Source organism: Cydia amplana, chromosome 4 (assembly GCF_948474715.1).
Source record: "Cydia amplana chromosome 4, ilCydAmpl1.1, whole genome shotgun sequence".
Lineage (NCBI taxonomy): Eukaryota > Metazoa > Arthropoda > Insecta > Lepidoptera > Tortricidae > Cydia > Cydia amplana.
Window position 1 is genome coordinate 12,695,171 of NC_086072.1, and position 26,270 is coordinate 12,721,440.

Sequence of the window (26,270 nt, forward strand, 5' to 3'; positions counted from 1 at the left end):
AAAAATAACTTATGGTTTGATTTTTATTACACTTTAAAGTTTATTCTAAGACGTAATGTATTGCAAATTTTGTTATGTTTAAAGAGTGACAAGCAACGTCAAACACACTGATATCAGCGTACGTTGAAGGCAATAATTATTTTGTATGAAAAAGAGGAAGTCTAAAGGATTGATAATTTTTAAAAGTTGTTTAACAAATGTTTTATAGTTTGAGGAGTATAATATATGTTTTAATTATTTGCTCGTGTTACAGGTAATATCCTGTATATACAATATTAATAATCGTATACAGTAAATACTAACGGCATGTTACGGTGACATGCGGATGATAGCGGCAGCAGCGTTCCTGTCGCGGCTGATATAGTAGTAATGCCACAACAGTAATGTACTTAGCACCTAAAGGCTGAATCATCGGCATACGGCTACGATTAAAATTTTTGGAAAAATATTAATTAATTATATTTTTACTTGTTTAGATTTTCTCTACACAATGACTTATAATACCAATGTATGTCTAAACTTGTAGGTAAGTATATATTTTTATGGTTATATAAAATAAATCTCCTCAATCAACTCTGTTTAATAGTCAACTAAAACGAACCCTAAAACTGTTTTAGTAAAGTGAACCCATTAACATTCAGAATGTCTGTCCCTTCGTGGGAGAAAGTCGTAAGCATTTTATGCACAGAATTCTGTCTCGGTTTGATAAGATAAATAGTTTGTGTAGTTTGTGATAGGCTGTGGTTATTTCCTACCGTTCGTAATAAGGTTTATTCGGGTAATTCCGGAAATCGAGTAATCCCGAAAATCATTGTAAAATCACTCGTATTCCGTTGTAGTAAGAGTCAGCTTTCGGAATTATCCGCCATTATTCGTCATTCGGAAATACCCGAATACTAGTGTCCGACCGAAGGTTCGGTTTCGGTTTCGGTTTCGGCCAGTTTCGGCCAAAAAGTCATGTTTCGGCTGTAGTTTCGGTTTCGGCCAAAAAACGGCCGAACCTTTCGGCCGGGCCGAAACTTACGAAATGGTACTTCGGACAAAGACCAAAAGTTGGGGAATAAGTAGGACAACAATATTAATACCTACATATACTGATTCATGTATATTAGGTACAGTATAGACATTAATTGGTTTATTATAAAACACAATTCCACTAATGAGGGCGCCACTGGACGGTTGACGCAGTCTTAAGAGGCTGTCAATACCTATAAGTGAATGAGATAGCACAGATAGCATGTTACTGGGCCCTGGGCAAAATAATACAGTAGAACCCGCTTAAGACGATTCTGAGGGGACCTAGCAAAAAAAGCGTCTTAAGCGGGAAATCGTATTAAACGTGAACAAAAAAAACTATAATAATGGATGATAATGAGCGAATGTGATCTTAAGTGTAGGTAGGTATAAGTTAAATAATCTAGGAACACTAACGATAAGCTCAACTAGAAAGTCTTGGGGAAACTGGCTGCAAATAAATCTGGGAGCGATAGCTTGCACTCCGTGCTCCATAACGGTCAAGTAGATGGCATCGCCTTCTCACGCCGATAAGGACCCGACAAAAGATATTAGACAAAACAAAAAACCTAAGGTAGGTAATAAACACATAAAAAATGTTGGCTAACGGCGTATTGCATAACAATACGACGGTTATGACAAAAACACAAACGTACAGATGGTACGTAATGGGACGGATAAGTAATATATAATTTTAGATGGCGTATTAAGCGGGACTCGAGTCGTATTAACAGTGAAAAAATGTATGAAAACAGGCCTAAAATTGCAGGGATCGTATTAAGCGGGTTTTACTGTAATAAGAAAACTAGCCTCACTTTTTACCTCAATTTACCATTGATTTGTGTTCCACAAATCCACATGTCCTCTACTTCAGCTTAGCCTTTGGCCTCGCTGCGCCATGCTCGGCCTGCGGTCTCGCTTTTGAATACAATGGACATTAGTTGGAGTCTGTGCTCACTACTTATCCTGAAGCCTTAAGCACGGCTTTGACTTCGCATGAAAGTTCGCCTCAATGGGGCACTTCGGACTTTTCGGCCCAGGTGAAGATCGGTACCCGGCCTTGCGATATTGTTAACAAAAAATTTCGCGCTCGCTGCGCTCGCGTTTTTTTTTGGTTGACCCTGTGTCTACATGTTAGCTTGACTGGTGAATGAATAGAGTTAGACCAAGAAAATTCTGCAATGATTTTAATAGCATACGCAGTGCAACTAGTGCAAATGTTATTTATACGTCATAATTTCATAGAAGTTTTGACGTTTAAAATAACACTTGCACTGCGTGTGTTATCAACTTATCAAAATCGTTGCAGAATTATCTTGGTCTAACTCTAGTAATTTTCATAAAAAACTGCTTAAGTAACATCAATTTCAAGGACATTGGGTGTTGACAGCCCCATAATATGTGTGTAAAAGCGGTTTTATGACATTTTTTCAACGATTTTAACAAGTCTACAAAAGTTTCGGTTTCGGTTTCGGTTTCGGCCGAAACTAGAGCCAAAGCCGAACATTCGGTTTCGGTTTCGGTTTCGGCAAAAAAACATGTTTCGGTCGGACACTACCGAATACACCTTACCGTGAACCAAGTAGGTATATAAAATTTGACAACATTGTAATTTTAGGGACTGGATTCATAGAAAGATAGTAGTATAGTATAAGTATATGTATAATATACTAAGTCTAGAATCTGAGTATACGGACCGTCTTCCACTTAATACATTGTTTAAAAAGAATCGTGAAAATGATGTAAGAAAGAATAATCTGATAATGCAATGGCTACATTTTGACTCGCGACTACAGTTCAGTGTTGGCCGAACATTAATTGCAATTGACCACTAACCAGTACAAATTGAACCGTAAACCGTAACGGACGATTACAGTTTAAGGTTCAATTTATAATGGTTAGTGGTCAAAAATAGTCAATTGCATTAATGTTTCGGCCAACACTGCTACAGATATGCAAGTTGCGAAAATTTTCCAAAAGGTTGGAATAGTTCTTAGAAATATCAGGAAAAAAACCAAAGGAAACTTTCATTTGAAAATTTTTGATTCCCGTACAAAAATATGAGAGTAGTAAAGTATTCCGATCCAAAATTTTACCATGTGTGAATTTCGCAATTGTGGAAACTTTTGACGGCACAACAGTACTCGCAACGCGACGTGACATTATGTGAATAACCTGGTGGCCAGCAACCAGTCTCAATTAACTTAAATAAGCTGAAAATATTAATGCTTGACAGTAAATCACTGGGGAAGGCTTCTTCATCAGGCTATGTCCAAACAAAATGGCTCATTGCGTTCCTGATTAATTGCAGAGAGAGCCGCGGCGACATTACGATGTGGAAAAATAATATCTATACATAAAGTAATATCGTTTACACAATTAGCCGTAACGGTATCGGCGTTACACGAAGTAGGGGACTAAAGGATGATATAGCTATAGCATGGATTATGGATCTCTCCTGCTCTTTTCCTACTTTAAAAAAAATAAGTAGGTAATGTGTAATAACTAGTTAACAACATGAATTAAACAATTAATTCAATATGTAAGTAAGTACTGTAAGTAGGTATTTTGGCTCAAAAAAACAACAAATGTAACTAGCTACTCTTTAAAATGGGCAAGTACTTGTTACTTAAGCTACATGAGCCTGTCATGTTTCACACAAGTAGGGATTTGGCAAAAAGGTGGTAATAAGGTATGCAAGCCCTCTTTCCTTTGTCGGCCACTCGCTCGCAACGTGAGTGGAATCTCCACGTGCCGGCGGAGATTTGCTAACTCCACGTTAAGAAGTCGGCGCATGAAACGTAGACGCACCCATGAAGGTGTTCAGTCATTCATACATTATGTGCTGGCTTTTTACACATTGCCTGTATTAACGCGATACACAAAATTGCGGGCTGAATACATTTATGTTATTTAATATACGAGTGTGCGTCCTCATTTATTATAGAAACTCAAATTTGTATCAGAGCATAAAGGTAAGGTCGGGTGTACACGGGCGGGGTCGAACGGCCGCATCATTGTGCGGGCGGGCCGCGGGCGCGCGACTACAATGCCGTCGCACTGACATTTTCGCTAATGGTTCCAGGGTAGGCACAATAAAACGACAATACGACGCGAGATAAGGTGGCAAGTGAAAATTTTAGAACGAGATTAATTTAATTCTTGCGCCGGTTTACAGATACTCGCTGCGCCACGCTCTGTCCCGAGGGCTCCTGAGGATATAAATTATCTTGAGGTATTTCGACAAGAATTTTTCATATCAGCGTCTAACCTTCATTTTGAGGCCTTATAATCTGAAACTCGTTAGGTCCCTTCGTATTAAGGAGGATTAATGTAAAATATTTTTTTTTATGTTTAAGGGTTAGATACTTTTGTTACCTACAAATAATCATGAAAAAGGCCATAAACGCGTAATCCGTTTAGAAAATATCCGTTATGACACCCGAAGCGTAACCGAAATTGTATTCTAAAAAAATATTCAAGGCCCATTCCCGAATTCTGCCGAACATTGTGACATTTTGACCCGCACACCGTTTTTCAATGAGGATTTTGCTACCAACGCTTTTCAGCCCTCGAAAGGGTTCTCCACGTTATTCATGCTTTTATATTTTTATTATCGTCGGCGATGAATGCTTCAAAGTGACTACTGAATATCCATTTGCAAATGTCTCACCGAGGTTGTTTGTGGGAAATATATTTAGAATTTTACAAAAGAATCTAATTTTAATGATGTTTTTAGGTTAACAAGTTGTAAGTGGGTCGTAAAAAAACAAAATTATTAAAACAAATTTCTAAATTATCTTTGTCTCGTTATTTAAAACGTAAAGTGACTCGAAAGTCAGTGACTTGATAGGGATAGGTTAGGACCTAATACCGAGCACTAAAATATCTGCAATAGACGCCATGTACATACCTAAGTTGGACTTGTTGGTCGATATCGAGTGTAAAACCAGACGGCCATGCAAATGTGCCCCAGAACGTTAACGTGGTCGTTACGGGCCTCGGAGTGCTGACTTTACCCACGTATCCTAGCTAAACAGATATCTTAGATGCGGCTATTTATTCAACGTGCTTCGTGTAATTTAATTACGAGTGGATCTGGTTTAATTTTGTAGCGGCCTTGTCTTTAACTACTACAGGATATTTTAAAAATATAAGGATAATATTACCAGAGAGGAATTGTTGTTTGTTGACTTTGTTTATTGAAGTGACAACATACATCAATGGAATACATAATGTGTAGAAGAAGTATAAATTCAAAATATTGATTAGCCAGTATTATACAACATACTCCCCCGTAATCAAAATTATGATTATAAACATAAACCTATACCTTTCACACAATTCTGATGCTTTGTACGAGCTAACGGCTTAGTTAGCACATCAGCCCACATCTCCAAAGTAGGAGTGTAAATGACATTAACAATATTGTCATTTAATAAATCACGTATGGAATAAAATCTTGTATCTATGTGCTTGGTTCTGTTATGGTGAACTGGATTCAGTGCTAGTTTTTGCGCAGACTGTGAATCATTATAAATTGGTATAGTAGTCAACTTACCAGTAAGTTCAAACATATACACCGCCATCTCCACAGCATCTTGCCAATAGGCCTTAGAAAGAGAACTTTCAGAAAGCATTGATCTGGCTTTCTCTACAATAGAACGATTCGTTCTCTCTGCAATCGAGTTTTGCTGCGGGCTATATGGAACTGTAGTTTGGTGTTGAATTCCTTGACTTTCTAAATAGTTCGAGAATTCACCATTAACATATTCTTTTCCATTGTCACTCTTCAGTGTCTTGATTTTGGCTCCAGTTTCCCGCTCCACAGATAACTGAAAAATACGAAACTTATTCTTTACTTCAGCTTTTGAAGAAATAAAGAACACAAAAGTCATACGAGTAAAATCGTCTATAAAGAATAAAATATATTTATTGCCTTGAAATGAAGTTTCAGGCAGGGGACCACAGATATCTGAATGAATAAGTTCCAAAACTGAGGTTGACTTTTTGTGTGAAACCTTTTTAAAGGGTTTTCGACTTTGCTTACCTTCAATGCAGGAGATGCATGGTTCCTTGTCTACCGCTGTGTAGTCGACGCCTACTGCATGACCCTTTTTTAGCTGATCCATTCCAATGCGGCACAGGTGACCTAAACGTCTATGCCAAAGCTTAAAGCTAGAAACATCGGAGTGTGACTCAAATGCGGATAATTGACGAGGTGGGTTGACTGTACAGTCTAATGAATACAGTCCACCAAAATCAGAACCATGTAAAATTACATCACCTTTACAGGAAAAAGCATCAGAATCATAAAAGTTACAACCAGTTTTATCAAAAACTACGCTAAAGCCTTTATCAACCGCCTTCTTGACTGAAATAAGATTAGAGTTCAAGTTCGGTACGTGAACTACATCCGTAATCTTCTTTATATCAGCATTGTGACCGCAACTGGTAATAGAAATATCTCCGACGCCTTTGCTGGGTAATACTTCACCATTTGCAATAGTGACGGTCCCAGTTAAAGAACCTCTTACGTTTTCCATCCAATCTACTCTTGACGTCATATGCGCCGAAGCACCAGAGTCAATAAAGAATTTATCATCTTGAAAGCCGTCATTAACATTCAGCGCACATAGAGAATTCTTATGATTAACGGGTTTTCTCTTCTTATCCTTCTTATGTGGACAATCTGGCCGCTTATGTCCTGGCTCCATACAATCATAACAGACTATCGGCTTCTTTTGTTTCGATTGAGGTTTAATCGGGTTCATTCGGGTTCGAAGAGCAGTACTAGGGTTATCTAAGACTGGCTTATTCAATTCATTCAATAATTTCGTCTTAATAAGGTCTACAGTAATGTCTATATTCGAGTTTTCTAAAGCCATTACTAAGGGTGCATATTGAGGACTTAAGCCTCCGAGAAGAATTGCAGCTATTGAAGCATCTTCCATAGTTTTGCCTATATCGGCTAAATCTTGCACAGTTGACATGACAGCATTTATGTAAGTCTCTATATTAGAGTCAAAATCATCAAGGCAGTACCTGTACAGCTTCCGTTCGAGGCTTATACGCCGCCCTAAGCCTTTGTCCTCGTAAGCGGACGCCAGGGCATCCCAAGCTTCTTTAGCTGTCTTACATGACCTTACATGGGTAATAGCCATACCATCTACAGTGAGACATATTTTTGATAACGCCTTTTGATCGTTACGCAACTTCTTCTCAGCTGAGATATGATTACCTTCAGGGTATCCGATGACGGTCTCCCATAAATCTTCATGTACGAGGGGTGTTCAAAATATTCTCGGTATGAGAATGAAAACAAACAAGTACGAAAAGTTTGATATTTTTATTTTTCAATATACTCCCCCCCTATGTTCATACACTTAAAAGATCGATCAATTTTTTTTTTAATCCTGCATAAAAATATTTTTTATCTTTGGTGTAAAAATGCTCCTCCACTGCCGCCTTCAATGCTTCATCATCGGAAAATTTATTTCCACGCAGATCCTTTTTAAGATTGGGGAACAAAAAGAAGTCGCTGGGGGCTAAGTCCGGACTATACGGTGGGTGAGTAACAGTTTCAAACCCACATTCAACAATAGCTGCCTTGGCAATATGAGCAGTATGGACGGGGGCGTTGTCATGCAGAAGCATAACACCTTTGGTTAACTTTCCTCGCCTCTTTTCTTTGATTGCATCCTTTAATTGACGTAGAATGTTAGCGTAGTACTGTCCTGTGATATTTACACCTTTTTCTTTATAATCGATCAGTAATACTCCTTCACAATCCCAAAATATCGTGGCCATGACCTTGCTAGCTGAAGGGATGACCTTGAACTTCTTGGGATGAGCTGAACCCTTAATGTGCCACTTCATGGACTCTTGTTTACTCTCTGGGTCATAATGATGAACCCAGGTTTCATCTCCAGTAACTATTCTTTGCAGCACCTCATCAGGATTTTCACCGCACAGGTCAATAAAATCGGAACAACAAGCTACACGCATGTCTTTTTGAAGCCGAGTCAGCATTCGCGGAACCCATCTTGCACTTACTTTTGACATATTAAGATGGTCATGGATAATATCATGTACGGTACCAATAGAGAGATTGGTTACTTGTGCTATAGATTTTACCTTCACTCGACCATCTTCCAATATAAGTTTTTCCACTTTATCAATATTTTCTTGTGAAGTAGCTACTACAGGCCGGCCAGGTCTAGGGTCGTCTTCAACACTCTCCCTTCCACGTTTAAACTCGCTTGACCACTTTTGAATGGTAGATAAAGAAGGAGCAGACTCACGGTAAACACAATCCATTTCCTCTTTTATGGTTTTTTGATTTTTACCCTGTTTTGTCAAGAATTTTATCACGCATCGATGTTCTAATTTAGTTAACATTGTCAATTCCCACATGATGTTCATGTTTGTTCAGCAATTGCAGAAAAACAAAAGAACATCTCGGTTCGAATTATACTTTTTTTTAATGTCAATGAATAAACCTTAGCGGCCAGTAACGAAAGAAATTTTAGAAGAGGTTGTAAGATATCAATACCGAGAATATTTTGAACGCCCCTCGTATAAGGTACATACGAATTTTAAACTTCCATGATGAATATCCCTCTCTGTTTATTAGTGGTTTTATTGCACTAAGAGTATTATTTGACATGATTACAGCTGTTCCAATGTCAAAACAGAAAATATTGGAAAATTTGTGAACTGTTAAATCTTCACGGATTTTCACAAAATATACACGCACATATTGTAAAAACTTGCCGATTCACTTTTAATGCTAGAATACGCAGTTTTAAACGTGTAAATCTATTTAAAATATAAATTCGTGCTGATAACGAATGTTGTTTGTTGACTTTGTTTATTGAAGTGACAACATACATCAATGGAATACATAATGTGTAGAAGAAGTATAAATTCAAAATATTGATTAGCCAGTATTATACAACAGGAATATTTGATTTTCCGGTATTTTTGCCTTGCATTAATTCCAATCGAAAAGCGGGTTTTTCAGATTAGCATAGCCGTAACTTTACTTTTTGCAACGGAATACAATTACACGCAAAAACAAATTAATCAAATATTACAACCTAATTAGTCATCTTGGCAATCTGGTGCCGCACTTTGCGTTTTGTCTGTAACCGTATTCTTGTAATGCGTGAAGTTAGTTTACACGTATGCATCCTAGTTAAGCGCGTCAAACATTGGGTTTGTTGGACAGCAATCTTTCTATATCTGTTTCGTATTTATCTAGATATCGTAGTGACTCACCTATAAAATTAACATGCAAAACGGCTAACACGAGAAGGCGCGCGAGGGGTCGGCCGCCTCGCGTATGCTCGCCTGCCATCTCTCAGCACGCTCGCCTGTGCTGCCATCTACTACCCTCCGACTGCAAATTCCGCATGACGAATCGATGAAATTACTATCTTCGTGATATCCTCATTGTTTGGTCATCAAGTATCCAAATTTGGTATCTGAAACAAAACGAAACATAATTAAGATGACAATTTTATCGTTACTTTTTTTCACATGACTGTAATGGATGCTTGCAATCAGTACTTTACTGTAAAGTTTCTCAAACTTATACAGCGTCCTGATTACGTTACACTTATATTTTTAATTAATAATTGATTTATTTCGTCGTAAACAATTTTATATGGCGGTGACAGTAAGAGTTACCTAACTTATATATATCTCTTGAGGGATCTTCACTCTTCAGTTTAATTTCCGGTATCATTAATATAATTATTCATTTAGACATAAAATCATAAATTTATTCGAATGCAAGATTCAGCGCCCCGAGTTCGTAAAATTAAAACGACGTTTTGCTGATAGTGTGCCGTGAGGTTCATAGGAAATATTCGAATTTTTATTCGTATTCATAGACCTGCGGTCGAGAAACAGTCGAATGCTATCTAAAATATGAGAGCGGGTTACGTGCGGTGTGCTCTAAAAGAATTTTATATGAAAGATTCGCCCGTGGTGGCGGCGCCCCAAAACGCGCTTGCCGATGCGATGTAAAGATTGACTGGAAGAGATAAGAATTTAGTCTCTTGGCAGATCGGTCAAGGGAAGCCATGCTCGTATGAAATTGTCTTAATTTGCTTATTCGAACAAAAAACATGTCGGGGATATGAAACATTAGTTTTTTCTATAAGGTTATTGTACGTTTGAGGTCGGGTCTAGGTGGTTCATACGATTATGATTTTATTATTGTAATTTTATGTTACTTAGCAGCAGCATTAAACAAGCAATATTTGTAGGTACAGATACACATAAATAAAATCTCTTCTTGATTTGGTATTGTTTTAATATTAATATCTGTAGGGCTCATAAATGTATGTGCCCTTCAGATATTTATATCAGATGTTTAACGTTTGCATCTTGCTCACGGTCAAAATACAATAAAGTAATGCGCGATTTTTTTAACAAACTAGTGACACTTTAGCGTGTGCAACAAATGAAAATAAATACGAGCGATTAGAACCGCAAATAATATCAACATGGTTTCTAAAACTTTGAAAACTGACGGCTTTCGGGCATTGTGAGAATAAAAAAAGATTGTCTATCTCTCTGATAACCAAGCCAAGGCACTCCCAAACAGTATACCATTGTACCTTATTACCATTGTATAGAGGCGCACGTTACGTTGACCCATGCCTCAATGTGTAGGGATATAGCACATTGTATTATGCATAATGGAATCAATGGATCTAACAGGTTTTTCCTTTTGTATACATTTTTGCGAAATCTGTTTTAGGAATCTCTTCCAGAAGTCTTATATATATTATGATATATCGCCGTCTACGTACCTATCTCAAATACAGCTGTCTTGCCCCTCTCGTTAAGTAATGGGTATTACATTTTTTCTATTTAGTTAATGGGTGTTTTTCATGAGCTGTACCTTTGTAGTTTCTGATCTAATAATAGAAAAGAATATTATCATGGAAAGTAGGAAAATATTATGCTGTGTGATAGCACTTTTAGGGAAATTGGAACTATGTATTTTATAACACACTGCTCTACTAATACAAGCACAAATTTTAATATTATTATAATAATTATAAAGTTAAGGAATTTCATAAGTGACAAATAAAACATAAAAGCCGCTAAGGATCTCACTGACAGGATTGTCATTGTGATAAAGTAAAGAAAGGACGCTTACCACAAGGAACTTCGTACAATGACCCACCTGTTCCTTTCTCTATTTCACGAGCATTAAATATATTGCTGTCCCACTCATGATGCTGGCGATCTATGACACTGTGCGAGCGGGACATGAGGCTCTCGAAAGCTTTACCTATTCATAACTTAAACAACAGAGGTGACCAACACCGTGTCAGTTATTGAAATGAGAGCGCGACACTGACGTTTAACTCGATAGTTATCCGGGAAAGGATTGGCAATAACAAACCCAACGATAAACAGAGCTTAGAGATGACAAATTGTCCCTGAGCGGTTGCTGCGTAACGTCGCGATCGCCAACGGGAAAGGACCTTGTAGGTAATGGCAACGCTATATATTACTACAAGCAGCGTTTGAATTTAAAAGATTACTTCGTTTTATATTATATTACTCGCGAAATATTTCACTCTGGCTTGTTGCGCGTGAGGTACGCTGTAAGTACCTACTGTCAAATAAAAATATCAAGTGAAGACTTCCACCGGCTGGGTCAATTTTCAAGGCATTTTTTGCTGTCCCACGGCTAAAACTCAAAGTCCGACTTATAGACAAGATATATATATATTTTCATTCAGTGTATTATAACCTTTAAAAATAATGCACAACTGTACCTTAAATATTATTTGTTTCTGACAAAATCGCATTTGAAGGTTGCCGTTTTTCGCGTGTCCCAGTGGCGGCATAGCCCCATTAAAAAAAAACATGACTTTGGATGTAGGCAACGTATTATTAATAGCTATATATTTTTATAAAGAATATTTTCTAGAGAATTTATTTAATCACTTCGATAATTTAATGCGTTATTTAATAAAACAAGGGAAGCCTTTTTATCGTTGTCCCGCGCGGCATTTGTTTTGTTATGACTTAAAGATACCCCCCAAAATCTTCTTTGTCTATTGAATAACGATTAGATTAACTTTACGACGCAATAGTGCGGTTAGTTGGGCGTCTATCACCATTATATTTGCACGCGGAAACAGTTTTATGTAAATACACTCCTTTTTTGGGGCAGTCGTGTAAAAACAGGTAAGAATCTCTTTCGATATATTTTGGTACGACTACAATGACATTTGTATGGACGCTTCATTTGTTGGTACACAGTCGAAATAAAAATGTGTATTTCATAATAATAGTTGCAAATATAGTGTAAAATAAATAGTAAAATAAATAAGTGAATCGGTTATATAGTGTAAGAAATTTTGCCAAAAAATATTATTGGCAACATTTGTATGGCGACATTTGTACGGCTATTTTGACCGTACAGATGTCGATTGCGGCATACAAATGTCGACATAGTGCCATACAAATATCTAACAAATTAATAAATAGTGACATAAACATTTTGATACTGCCATACAATGTCGAAAAAATGCCATATACATGTCAAAAGCGCCTTTAAAATTGCTAAATAGTGCCATACAAATGTCGATCTTTAGACGTCCATATCTAGCTAACTACAAAAAGCAGAGGGGTGCCTCGTACAGTAAGTATATTTTTTGTTGCTAAGAATCCTTCCTAAATCGGCGATTATATATCTAATTTTCCAAAAATAAAAATATGCCATAGAAATGTCGAAAAAACACCCTCTTCAAAAATTGACCCGGCTCGGCTTGTCTGTTACAAGATCAAGGAACACCTTCATTTTAAGCTCACGAAGAATCTCCGGCTTTCATTTTATATTGCAGAAATAGAGATATGGTAACATACTGGTATAAATTATTGTGGCGAAATCACATGTGACTTTCTGGAGTCAATTTGGACTCCTGTTCGTTTGCGTGAGCCCCAAACGATATTATCGCTGCACGGCGCCTCTTTGTAGCCGCTCGTAAGTCGAGTCGGAGTTACACTGCACACGGTTAATGTATGCAAAATAGTTTTCATGTTGTGAAGTTTTTAGTAGGTGAATAGAGGTTAAATAAGATTTAGCTAGCATGACGAAATACATAATAAAGAAGTTGGTATATTTTAATTGGCGTAGCAGTCTAGTGGCCAGCCGAACTTCAAAAGTGTATCGTTGCCCAATTTATTTTACAGTACATATGGTGCTACTTTCCTGAACTAGTGCGAACTTTTCGTGCGTATGTCAAAAGTTTAAAGTGCTATATGTACTGTAAAATTTTGTACGATACATGTGCGTAGGTATAGGTAATTTGCAACTCGTGTTGATTTAAACCACTCCCTTCGGTCGTATTTTAATTAATCGCCAATCGTTTCGAATTTCCTCTTTTCCGCACTTGTATCGTAAATAAGTAACTATTTCCGGTCATACAATATAAAACTGTTCTAACTCCAAAAACAAATATATTATATGTCTTAGCTTCTTCCCGTTACATTTCAAACTAGAAGTAGCATATTCATTCTTACAAAGCAAAATGCAGAGGGAAGAAAACCTTGTTTTGGAAAGTTTGCATTTTAAGGTTTTGTCACATCAAGCTGCGAGGAAGCTACGAACATTTTCGTAATACGCTTTTACATAGCTTCTCTCGTATTCATTATTCGCCATGTGCACACGCTCTACTTTTAGCGTCCAATCATTTGCCAGTGCTTGCTTCGTTAGATAATATTCAGGTTCTTTCGTTTACCTTTCAGAACACAGTGTCTTCAGATTGAATGTCATACAGAAACAATGTTATCGTTTAAATTAAGCTGCGATTATTCAAAATACTTATACTGTATTTAAAGTAAATAATAAATATTTAAATATAATAAAATGCAACTCATCTCTGCAAAAACTTTTTCATAGGCTGCAAAAAAAAAAGAAGTTCTTAATTGGACTTATTTGAATTGCAAATAGGTACTTTTTTGAATTCAAATTATCTTATGAAATTGTGTTACTACGAGTATTACCTACTTAGTAAAATACTCTGTATGTATAGGTGAACCAGGATCTATTGAGGGTGCGCCATGTTGCGGAATTTCACTGGAACTAATTTTTTCATACTACACTGAATTGTCACCCTATACATGAGAATAACAGCGCCCTCTTGACAATTATCATATATTACTGGTCAGGCTATAAGTAGTTGTTATAGTTTTCCGTGTTATGATTTTCCAAAATAGTATTTTACTCATAGGGAGAAAAATGGGCCAAATATCTCCACATGTTTGACCTAGTTTTAATTATAAAGGGACAAGCTAAGATCTAATGCCTTGGCATACCTTGGTACGCAAATAAATCTGCTTGATAAGGCGCAAATTTCGATTAAAATCGGCCGTTACTGCGCATCGTACTTGCTCGCTAATTGCCAATTCCTTTAATTATACCTAAAATTCGAATGCTAAACTCCGATACAAATCAGCGGAACTCCATTTTACCAGACAAATGGTCTGATTAACACAATACACACAAATTAATGAACGATCAACTGAAAACATTTTCGTATCGACGATTTGGCAATTCGGTGATTCCGGACTCGTTTGTGATGTGACGGCAATTATAAACGCGTAATCAGGGCGTAGGCACGGCATGGTCCGGACCCTGCGTTCACCGATAAACTCATTTGTGTCTGCGACTGGATTAGGGTAGTTGCTTTCTATTTGGCGTAATCTCGACAAACAACTATAGCATTTTTCCCACATGAAATGTAACAGAATTTTATGAGTCTGAGCCTATTCAACAAAAACATATTATAGATTTTTTGTAGTCATTAAAAATGTTGTTATCTTAGGTGTTCAGCGTTATTTTATGGCTATCGAACATTAAGTATAAAATTATCACCATCAAATGATCACCTTTCACCGTCACTTTTACAATCTTATACCATCATAATAATACCTTTACCTACCAAACCTTCATTAAAGCGGTACCAATATAGTTAAATCGTTAGCTAACTTTTTAACTATTGGCGGTTTTATATATGAACTTAATTCCAACAGCAGGTGATTTAGAATTGGACCATGAGAGACCACTACAGCCCACGAATATAGATTTTTGGATTTTGAAGTGAACGATACTTTTGTATCATAATTCTGTAAAGCATAGGTATATTTAAGTAAACACACTGTCATGTTTAGTGCACTACGAGTACTTGATTGCAGAGGTCATAGTAATTAATTTAAAACAGCCTATGTAGTCTGTTAATTGCGCGGTCACAATAATTACCTATTGTTACTGATGGATGGCTGTTCAATTGGTAATCACAATAAATTCGAATTACGCAACCACTGATGCTAAATTTCGGAAATGCGGTAGCAACCCAGTATTAGATCAGAAATGTATCGAAAGTTTGGTGCATTTTAGAAGATGTGTCAATTTTTATCTAGAGGGCCTTTAATACTGATTACCTATACTGTTCTCAAGGGCCAAGTACTCAGACTAAAGCGCTATTCCGTTCCGGGTGAAGCCTACAGGAGCCCGGGATCCACTTTTGGCAACTTTTAAGCTAAGAATTAGGGCAGGCACTAGCTTTTAAAAAAAAAGCGACTGGCATATTATTTTACAAATCAGAGTGGATACAAGGCCCTGGGGATTGTATTGGTTTCTTATCAACATCCAGGTATGGATGATAGTATTTTGATGACGTAATCTTTCTGTATATACATATTATATTATAAGAATTCAATTTCTGTCAGCGTTCAATTTCGACATGACTGTTTATATTATTAACCCACTAGTATGTACTTATATTTCAATTTTCCCCATCATTTCAAGTGCCTGCATAAATAATTCGCTAGCGTTATTTTACAACTCCAATACCCGTACATAAAAATAGGCTACAAAAAGCGAGAACACTAAGGAAATTTGACCCGTTCACGTATTGCAGTGCTTTTAAATTCGAAATATTCGTATGGCATTTGTTAGGCTGTAATTAATGCGGGCACGGACACTGGAGAGGGCCTAATGAATAGGGGTGTGTGATGCAAAAACTGGCCCGTCACAACACGGCGAAAACCCAACCAAAACATAACCCTATTGGTATAAGCCAGGAAGCTCTAGATGGCGGAATGATAGCGCATATTGGCTATTGATTTCCAACGGACAGTGACTGACGCTGCGAATTTATTTTTAGCGAGAGAAGCTTAAAATGGACACCTCTTGTGACATCCAGTCTTGGTCTGATATTTCATATTTAGATATTATTGTATACAGGAAGCACAAACTAGATATAACAGAGGGTACTAGTGAGTTATGTAAATATCATAAATTTAAGTTTATAAATATCATATAACTTATGTGCTTTACAGCCGGCATACAGGTACTATTGTCGCGCAGAAAGCCTACTAAAACGTATTGCTAACCAACATTTCAAACAGTCCTAATCCATTAATAAATTGAACAACGACCCCCCTGCCCCCTTCCCCTTCCTTTACAGTTAGATAACATCTTAAAATTTTGTACTCAACTGCTCAAATAGATGAGCGAGTAAGTGTTCCGCTATATAATTTATACTTTCCCCCTCCCCGCTAGTGGGACGTAATGGATGCGGCCGCAGATATCAGTGGTTGCCGTCTTTAAATTACTCACTGTTCAGGAAATATAGCCTCACTCGCGACTCGAAATCCACTTATCGGTATTCTTCGCACTATTAAGATAAGAGTCGAATTAAAAGTAAGTTTATCACCTCGCCGAGGTGTAATTGATTTTTATTACGTCCGGCCAGTAAATTGTGTAAGGAGATAAGGGTTGAGCTACGACGGTAACTCTGATGAAAGTTTCCGGTGGCAGTCCGCATTGCACTAGGAACTGTAGTAAAATAAATATGTAAATGTAACTTAAACTTCAATAAGGACAGTAGTTTTAGAAACCCAATTTTACTTCAGGGACCTGATACTCGCAAGTGACACCACTGGAGTTTTAGGCTACGGTAGTCCATAGTCTACGGTAGCCGCATACTTTGAAGCGTATGCTTGTTTGTGACGTTGACGACGACGATGAATTACTCAGCAAATAGGCCACAAGGACACTAAACTTGCATACGTCACCCCGTGTTTCGTATTAATTAAATCACAATAAAATGTTATGTGAAAGCCATATAAATCAGTACACAGAGGTTTCATAATTATACATTCCTACTCTTCTCTCTACCAAATACAAAATACCTACGTATTTACTTTAAGAAGTTCATTAAAATTTGCTAATAAAATGGGCCAAAGGCGTGGTCTGACCGGTACGCGTGCATTTTTCACAACCATACCACACATGTCAATTAATATGGAATTTGATTTGTTTCGCACTGGTCCACACACTCCGCGAATGCTGCTGGTAGAATTCCGGTTCGATAATTATTGTTTGTGGTTCAGTTTTTCCTAGGACTACTAGGACAACAGTTGCAATTCTGAATTCCAGTAAAAAAACATGATTTTGATTAAAATTCTATGAAAGATACTTACCAAAATTTTTCGGATTTGAATGCCAAGTTCATAAAACATTACACAAATCCATATGATAATTTCTTAATTAACATAATAATGATGTATTTTTGTAATAAATTTAAAAAGAATATTTCCCAATTTACATCGAGTGTATCTCACAAATACTCGGTAAGTCAGTCAGCCTATTAATTTGTAAAAGTTTTCCTTTAAGGAACATGAGTTTAACGGGGGCACTAAGTGAAAAAGTTTTACTCTGGTAGTAACTTTACTTAATTAGCTTGTTAACGAACAAGCCATTTTCTATTTAGAAATTTTGACATTAAGATTAGATTACGAGTATTAGTGTTTATTTGCATTGTGAAATTTGGAACGCATATAATTTATTTTAAGGGATTTCCTGGGCTGGGTTTCTTTGTTAAGAAACTGCCACAAGACGGCACACTCACACTAATCAATACAATTGCAGTACCGTAAAATGGGGTGAGTAGGTTTCGCGGTGAGAGTTGGGTTATGAATGGGGAGAGAAGGGATGAAAGGGGGGTGAGATGGAATTTTAAGGCTACTGCTACAAAAATAATGTATTCCAGTTTAAAATGGAGCTATAGTAATACTCATAATAAAAAAAAAATCGATCCAACAATCTTTCAAAATCACCTTTGTATGAAAACCCAACTCACCCCAAATACCAGGGACTACGGGGTGAGGTGGGTTTTCCTGTTTATCGTCAAAGTTATGAAATGGAACTACCCAAAATAAAATAAAAACTAAAATACAAACGTCCGGAACACTTATTATATGTGTATGTCACCGTAAGATTGTGAACCCGTTCGTTTATAATCTAACGTAGGTTAGGTTAGATTATAATCTCCCTACCGTCAGTTTATATAATGTAACTAGCGAGATTATAATCTGACGAGTGTTTACAATTTTACGGTGACATATACACCATTCAGTTTGCATATGTAAAAATAAAATGTTATCGAGGTTTGAATGTCAGTTTTAACCCTACTCACCCCATTTTACGGTATACAAGAATATGAGAATACATACAAGTTGTCCTGCCTCGTTGCAGATTTCCGGTTTCAAATTCAAGTAATTACCGAACGCGGGGGTTTGTGTTTAGTGTTGATTAGTGACAATGGATCGCTTGCCAGCAGGGCAGCGTGTGCAATCGTAATCGTAAGTGTGTAGCGTAAGTGTATAAGTACCTATTATTCATTAAAACTAATATTATTTCTATTAATTTATAAATAATTTGAATAAGTCCCGTTTTCAGTTTAAATTAAGTGCATAAGTGTCCTGAAATATTTATTGAAATTTATTACATTATAAGGTCTTATCTCCGAATTCATTTTTAGGGTTCAGTAGTTACCTACTCAAAGGGTGAAATGAAAGCCCATTGCTGTCACTCTGCTGTCCGTCTTGCTGTCCGTATGTCACGGGTCTTTGGATTGTAAACGGAATTCGTTACTTGCAGCCTAATTACGAAACGTGCTCACCAACATCAGTTCAGTTGATATCACGATCTAACACTGTGGTGTTACAGGTAAACAAAATTTTACCTTTTATCTCTTTGTTACTATAAAGTTATGAACGGAATTTACCTGGAATTTACGTGAACATGCCTGGTGCTGCAAACTTTCAGACATAATACTTCAATATGAACAAGGGACAGTTCTTAAGCCAGTGGAAGTGGAAGTTAAAGTTGTAGAAGTTGGAGAAGTTGAAGAAGTTAAAGAAGTAGGAGAAGTCAAAAAGTTGGAGAAGTCGAAAAGTTGGAGAAATTGAAGGAGTTGGAGAAGTCCTAAAGTAGGAGAGGTTGGAGACGTCAAAGAAGTTAGAGTAGTTGGTGAAGTTGTAGAAGTTGAAGTTAGAAAAGTTGAAGAAGTTGGACAAGTTGGAGTAGTTTGAGAATTTGAAGAAGTTGGAGAAGTTGAAGATGTTGTAGAAGTAGAATAAGTTAGAGTAGTTGGAGAAGTTGAAGAATTTGGAGAAGTCGAAGAAGTTGGAGAAGTTGTCGAAGCTGAAAGAGTGGAAGTGAAGTGAAGATACAAAATGATTACATAAAAGAAAACAATAATTCCTTAAAAAAGGGATTAAAAGACCTTTCGTGAAAAGAAGGGTAGAATAAAATGCCGAATTGTTTAGAAATTAAGATGCCCAAATTACTCATTCCACGCAGACGAAGTCACTGGCTAAAGCTAGTACTTATTATCTGTCAATAGTGTCAATACCTTATTCGAATGATATGAAATGATAGTTTAAAAAAGTCAGGTTGTTATAATTTTAATTATGTTTTGCGTAACCGTATCTTTACTGGGCTAAATACAAAACTAGCGAAATAACATGCGGCCAGTGGTGGACCTGGCAGAAAATGAAACTGTTTCTGGCTTGGCATTGGCTTTCCGTACCAGCACGTTCGAAAATCTGCGACTGTCTTACCTATTGTCATTCGATTGTACAAGAAAGGAGTACACAATCTTGTACTGTCGTATAAAGTTACGTAATACCTATTGTCTAGATACCAATAATTTAGTAGCAAGACGTATTTGTCGATGAGCTTGATTTGGATTTTAAAACACGTTTAACGACTTTGTTTTCTCTCGGAGCTTTTAAAAATCATCTGTTACATAGGTACTCTTACAGAAATGAATTGAATATTAAATTATGTTGGTCCACGTTTTCTAAAACTGACGAGGCTTCTTGTTAAGCTTTCAAGAAGCTTTTAAGTTAATGAACAACTTAGAGAAAATTCTATTGACTTTTGTATAGGGTGTTTTATACACATTTATATTATTATGATAACTGCCGCACTTTACAAAATTATGTAGGTACTTAATGGAGTTTTCATTTGATGAAATTAGACTGGACAAACATCACTAACATCAACATTTTTATGGATTGTTAAAAACGGTACGTATTTAACCGGTCAACTAATTAATCGAATCTAGATAGTTTAAATAAATACAAATGGGTACTAAAATTAATAGATTGGCAGAAAAAAACGGAGCCTCAAAACATATCAAAACATAACAAATTACATACCAGTTTCAATTCTTCCGACTTTAAGCAAAATATTTGAAAAACTACTACTTAATCAGTTACAAAATTATTTCTATCGTAATAATCTAATGCATAGCACACAATTTGGATTTACGCGCGGTCGTTCTAAAACAGATGCAGGTGTTCAACTAATAAAACATGTTTTTGATGCTTGGGAGGAGTCACAGGATGCGCTAGGCGTTTTCTGTGACTTATCCAAAGCATTCGACTGTGTACATCATGACACCCTGATCAGGAAGCTACGCCACTATGGAGTTAAAGGTCTGGAACTTAAGCTTCTGGAATCATATTTAAGCGATAGGACTCAGAGGGTGACTGTAAATGGTACAAGATCATCTGGCAGCAAATTAAAAATGGGTGTCCCGCAAGGTTCAATTCTGGGCCCTTTTCTATTTCTCGTATATATTAACGATTTGCCTCACCTAGTACGCAACAAACATGACCTTGTACTGTTTGCTGATGACACCTCGTTAATATTCAAAATTTACAGACAGCAAACAAATTATAATGATGTTAATGCTGCTATATCTAGTGTTGTGGATTGGTTTACTGCTAATAATCTTCTCTTGAATGAAAAGAAAACTAAGTGTGTGAAATTTGTATTGCCTAATGTTAAACCGGTGGTTTCGGGTATCAAAATTAAAGATGAACCGTTTAATTTTGAAGATTCGACTGTCTTCTTGGGCATGAGTTTGGATGCCAAACTCCAGTGGGGATCTCATATCCGTAAACTGTCTAATCGGCTCAGTTCTGCCTCATTTGCAGTAAAAAAAATTAGAACCCTGACTAATGTGGACACGGCTCGACTGGTCTACTTTGGCTATTTCCACAGCGTAATGGCATCCTTTTATGGGGGCACGCTGCAGATGCTAACTGTGTCTTTATATTGCAGAAACGGGCGATTAGATCTATTTATAATTTGGGAAGTAGGGCCTCACTAAGAGACAAATTTGGAGAATTAGGCATTTTGACATTTGCGTCGCAATACATTTATGAAAATCTATTATATGTGCAGAAAAATAAACACCTGTTTAAGAAATATTGCGACATACACAACAGAAAAACAAGAAACAAAAACAACCTTGTACCTACTGTAACTAGACTTGAAAAAAATAAGTAAATCTTTCATTGGCCAATATGCTCGTTTTTACAATAAAATGCCTTTAGATATTCAACTTTTGCCATTAAACAAATTTAAATCGGTCATCAAACAAAAGTTGTGTAAAAAGGGATATTATAAAATATCAGACTATTTAGAAGAAGTTAACCCTTGGAGTTAATAAATATGTGTATAGTGTACTATAGATAATATAAATTATGTTATTTAATTTTTAAGTAATTGCTACTGTTTGACGTCATAATTGTCATAAAGCCACAGACTTGTAATTGTCGCTCGCGCTTGACAGACAGCTGAAGTGTGCGAAAGGGAAGCCCTCGCGTATATGAACATCGCATGAGTGCGAAAGAGTCAGACTACAAATGAGAAAACGTGACCATTTTGGAGTTTGACAACGGCCGCGGACGGCCAAGAGCGTATCACCGTAATTTTCAATTTGAAAAATATACACAAGTTCGGAAGAAAACTATTTGATTAAGTAATACAATGAAGATAGTGTCTTGTAGTGTACCGGATTTCAGTGTCACGGGGCCAAATAAACCTAGCAAATACTCATTTCAGAGGAATTATGATATTCCGAGCGAAATTTTCTTGACAATATTTTGTCAAATTAACTGCATAAAAAGTGTAAGAAGCCGGTTTATACAGTTAATTATAAGTTTTTCTTCCTTTGTGTGCTAATATTTTATCATATTACTCAATAATTTAAGATATTTTGTGTAAAAACATAAACTGTTACTTTACGCTACGGCTTGACAAAATGTTCAGATGACAGTATCGATAACTTGTCGGTATATTAATAGCTATGTAATAATTTCTTCACAAGACATCATTAAGATATTAACCTTTATAACCGACTTCAAATAATAACGATTGTTATACCTTTTTGAAGGTGCACATGTTTAGCAGTAAATTTAAACTTCACTTTCCAACACAGTAAGAGTTAGACTAAGATAAGTCTGTAACGATTTTGATAGCACACGGAGTTCAAGTGTTATTTATACGTCATAACGTCGTAAATTTTAACGTTTGAAAAAAAAACCGGCCAAGTGCGAGTCGGATATAAAAAATATATATTTGAGATTCTTACAATGAGCTCTTTCATCTGATATGTAACACGATATATGTAGTTTGAAAAAACTTTATATTTTAATTTTCTCATTTACCTCCCAAAAATGGCCTCCATATTTAAAATTCATTTGTTTACGTTACACGTCCATCTTTGGGTCATAAACTTACATATGTGTGCAAATTTCAACTTAATTGGTCCAGTAGTTTCGGAGAAAATAGGCTGTGATAGACGGACGGACAGACAGATAGACAGACGCACGAGTGATCCTATTAGGGTTCCGTTTTTTCCTTTTGAGGTACGGAACCCTAAAAACGGTAATTTACACACAAACAAACAAATTTACAAACTTATAACTAGGTAAATATAAAAATTAAGGGTAGGTATATAATTATATGCTATTAGGCCATAGGTACCCGGCTAAATGTACCTAGTACGCTGCTGGCGTTTCCTCTTTGCACCGCTAGTGAAATACGCTGGATAATACGTTTAAAATAACACATTTGAAAAAGTTGTCGATAAAGCAACCAAACACCGACAGATTATTAATATGTTGTAACATGACATCACTATTTTTGATCTCACATAGACAATTTACGCACACACTTGCATTTCATTTTTGGTCGCACTTTTGAAGATTGACAGTTGTTCTTGTCTATTCTAATTCTATGCATAAAGCGATTGAAAAATCCTATATGATTGTTAGTTATAAGTTTATTTTGCCAAAAGCTGGACTTTATGTTAGTAACTATCATTCTGTTGGTTAAAATGTATTCCTGGTACACCGCGACACAGGCGAAGCCTAGTGCGGAGACCCCGCCACACTCTGTAATTTGTATTTTTGGAAATAAAGATTATTATTATTATTTGTATCTCCTTTTGGCTTTCACGGGCCTGTAATCCCGGTCTTTTGATAGGCTTGCGTGGGGATATAGATCCAACACGTAGAGGCCCCCTGGAGAGCTTTTATGTCATGTAGAACGCCTGCTGGAACCCGTTCACAGGCGCAACAATAGACACCCATGAACCGGTCTCAGCAGGCATTGGAACTATTGTAGAAAAAGTGAACAGTAAATCGGTCTATGGATTGAACTTTGGGTGGACAATGAGACTGGGCTATTGTAAAAGAAGTCCGGACACCTGCCATAACAATGCTAACACACGTTATTGAGGCAGGTGGTGACTCGCCGCTGACTAGATGGGCCCCTGAAACTGTCGCCGTATAGACGACCAGGGGCAACATCGGTGTGAGCGGCTCAGGGGTGTCGAGAGGTGTACACCGCTTTCTACCCAGTGGCTGTAAACAGCCACTGTGCCAACTCGCGCTTACGCAAATTTCACTTCCACCCCTGGAGCATACAGCTCTAACGACTCCTCTCTGGACGGCCAATGAAGGCAAGCCAGAGCCGAGAGTCCTGCGGGTCCCCTTGGGGTCCACTCCGACCGACGAAGACACGCCGGAGACGGAGACCCTGACCGACTCTCTGGAGCACTCAGGTCCGTGGGGTCGTTACTCCCCAACAGCTCGCCACAAGCTGCCCTGCGGGCTTATTATTATTATTATTATTCTCTTTATTTATTTTTCCTCTTAAGTTAGGTTATTTATAATATGAATATAAAAGTAAAATATAAAAACACTTACAAAACAATAAAAAATACATATAAACACATTATAAAAAACCTAACCTAGAATGCCGCCGGCAGCGGGGCAGGGCCCAAGCTACCGGTGGTCAGGGCCGCAGAGAGAGGAACCGGCGGACTATCCGCGCCGTGTCCAAGATCACCGCCTTCTGCATCTGGCCCTTGATCCAACCACCTAGCGAGAGTCTCTCAAGATGTTGGTCGAGACTCTTCGCTATTAGACCGTTCGCTGAAACAACTATCGGGACAATGATCGTCGAATCAACATCCCACATGGCGGTTATCTCGTGAGCCAAGTCTAGGTACTTACTGGACTTGTCCTTCTCGGCTTTCACGAGATTCTCATCATGGGGGATGATAATGTCAACGAGCACGGCCCGGCGTTGCGCTCGATCTATTATCACAATATCAGGCTTATTGGCTACAATAGTCCTGTCAGTGATAATAGATCGATCCCCATAGAGCGTGGCACGACCATTCTCAAGAACTGGCACAGGTGAATACTTGTAGTACGGTACTTCGCGGTCCACAAGACCGTATAGAAGAGCAAGCTGTTGGTGAATAATCCTGGCTACGAGATTATGTCTGTGCAAGTACTCGCCGTTAGCAAGATGAGAACAACCGGAAATGATATGCCTGAGTGACTCTCCGGGACGGCGGCATGCCCGACAAATGTCGACCGTACCGTCCTTCAGGATATATTTCCGATAGTTGTTCGTCATTATTACTTCGTCCGCAATTGCACAGGCAAAACCCTCGGTTTCTCCGAAGAGGTCCCCGAATCGTAGCCAGTTCACCGACGCGAGCAGGTCCACATCGGGTCCCGTGAGGGCCTTGTAGAACCGCCCGTGTAGCACCTTACTCTCCCATGCCGCCTTGCGATCCGCAGTACTTAGTACCACAGGTTTGCGCCAGTTCTCGTTTGCCAAGGAGAGCGGCGTGAGGTTTCTGTCTACTGCCACCACATCACGATGCATCCCACACTGGTTGTTAAGGAAATAATTCCTGAGATTGTACACCTCGCGGTTGTGGAGATCCTTGGCGTTTAGGAAGCCTCGGCCTCCACATTTCCGTGGGATGTACAATCTCATAACTTTATTATTATTATTATTATTCTCTTTATTTACTTGAACTCTCTAGGCTAGGTGATTTATAATATGAATATAAAAGTAAAATATAAAAACACTTACAAAACAATAAAAAATACATATAAACACATTATAAAAAACCTAACCTAGGGTGCCGCCAGCAGCATTATTATTATTATGAAAATAAATTATATGATATGATATGATGATATCAATATGAGTTGTATTTTAATGCCGCTTTATCTACCCAAATATCATAAACCCTCCATGATGCGTCCAAGAACCACACATTATGACCACCATAAAAATATACTGTTTTGTTAGAACAAATTTCTTATCTGTAACAATGTTATTATTGCTAAATAATAACATCGATTTCGATAATATTATGCATTCAAATTTCGAACATCTTTGAAAAACAAAGAAATTTGATTTGACCTCTATTCTAATATCAGTCGAGATGACGTTTAGTTCGAAATGAATTGTTAATTTTCAAACAAATTTGACAAATGTCGCACGTAAGTAAGATATCGAACGATATGATAGTTGGGGCCGACTCTAGTTTGTCTCTGAATTAAAAAAAAACTATGACAGCTGCCAGAAAACTTTTCAATACTGCCATTACAGGTTAAAATTTGTTTTGTTGCATAAAATTGATCAATTTGTTGAATTTAAACCATAAAATGAGCGATCAAGGTGATATAGATATTTCGGCGACGCCTCCTGATATCCGTGACAAAGCAACTAACGTTATAAATGACTTATTACC

The 26,270-nt window shown here is 37.3% G+C and overlaps 1 protein-coding gene across 2 annotated transcripts in view; it reads right to left on the reverse strand.

Annotated features, from left to right (window-relative positions):
- The window catches only part of LOC134647237 (lachesin-like), a 99,399-nt gene that overhangs the window by 68,850 nt on the left and 4,279 nt on the right, over positions 1–26,270 (reverse strand). For both annotated transcript variants that reach the window (XM_063501505.1, XM_063501504.1), the window contains exon 2: positions 9,298–9,503. In XM_063501505.1, coding sequence (XP_063357575.1) covers positions 9,298–9,376 — 79 coding nt within the window. In that variant the 5' untranslated portion in view covers positions 9,377–9,503. The remainder of the gene's footprint in view (positions 1–9,297; positions 9,504–26,270) is intronic.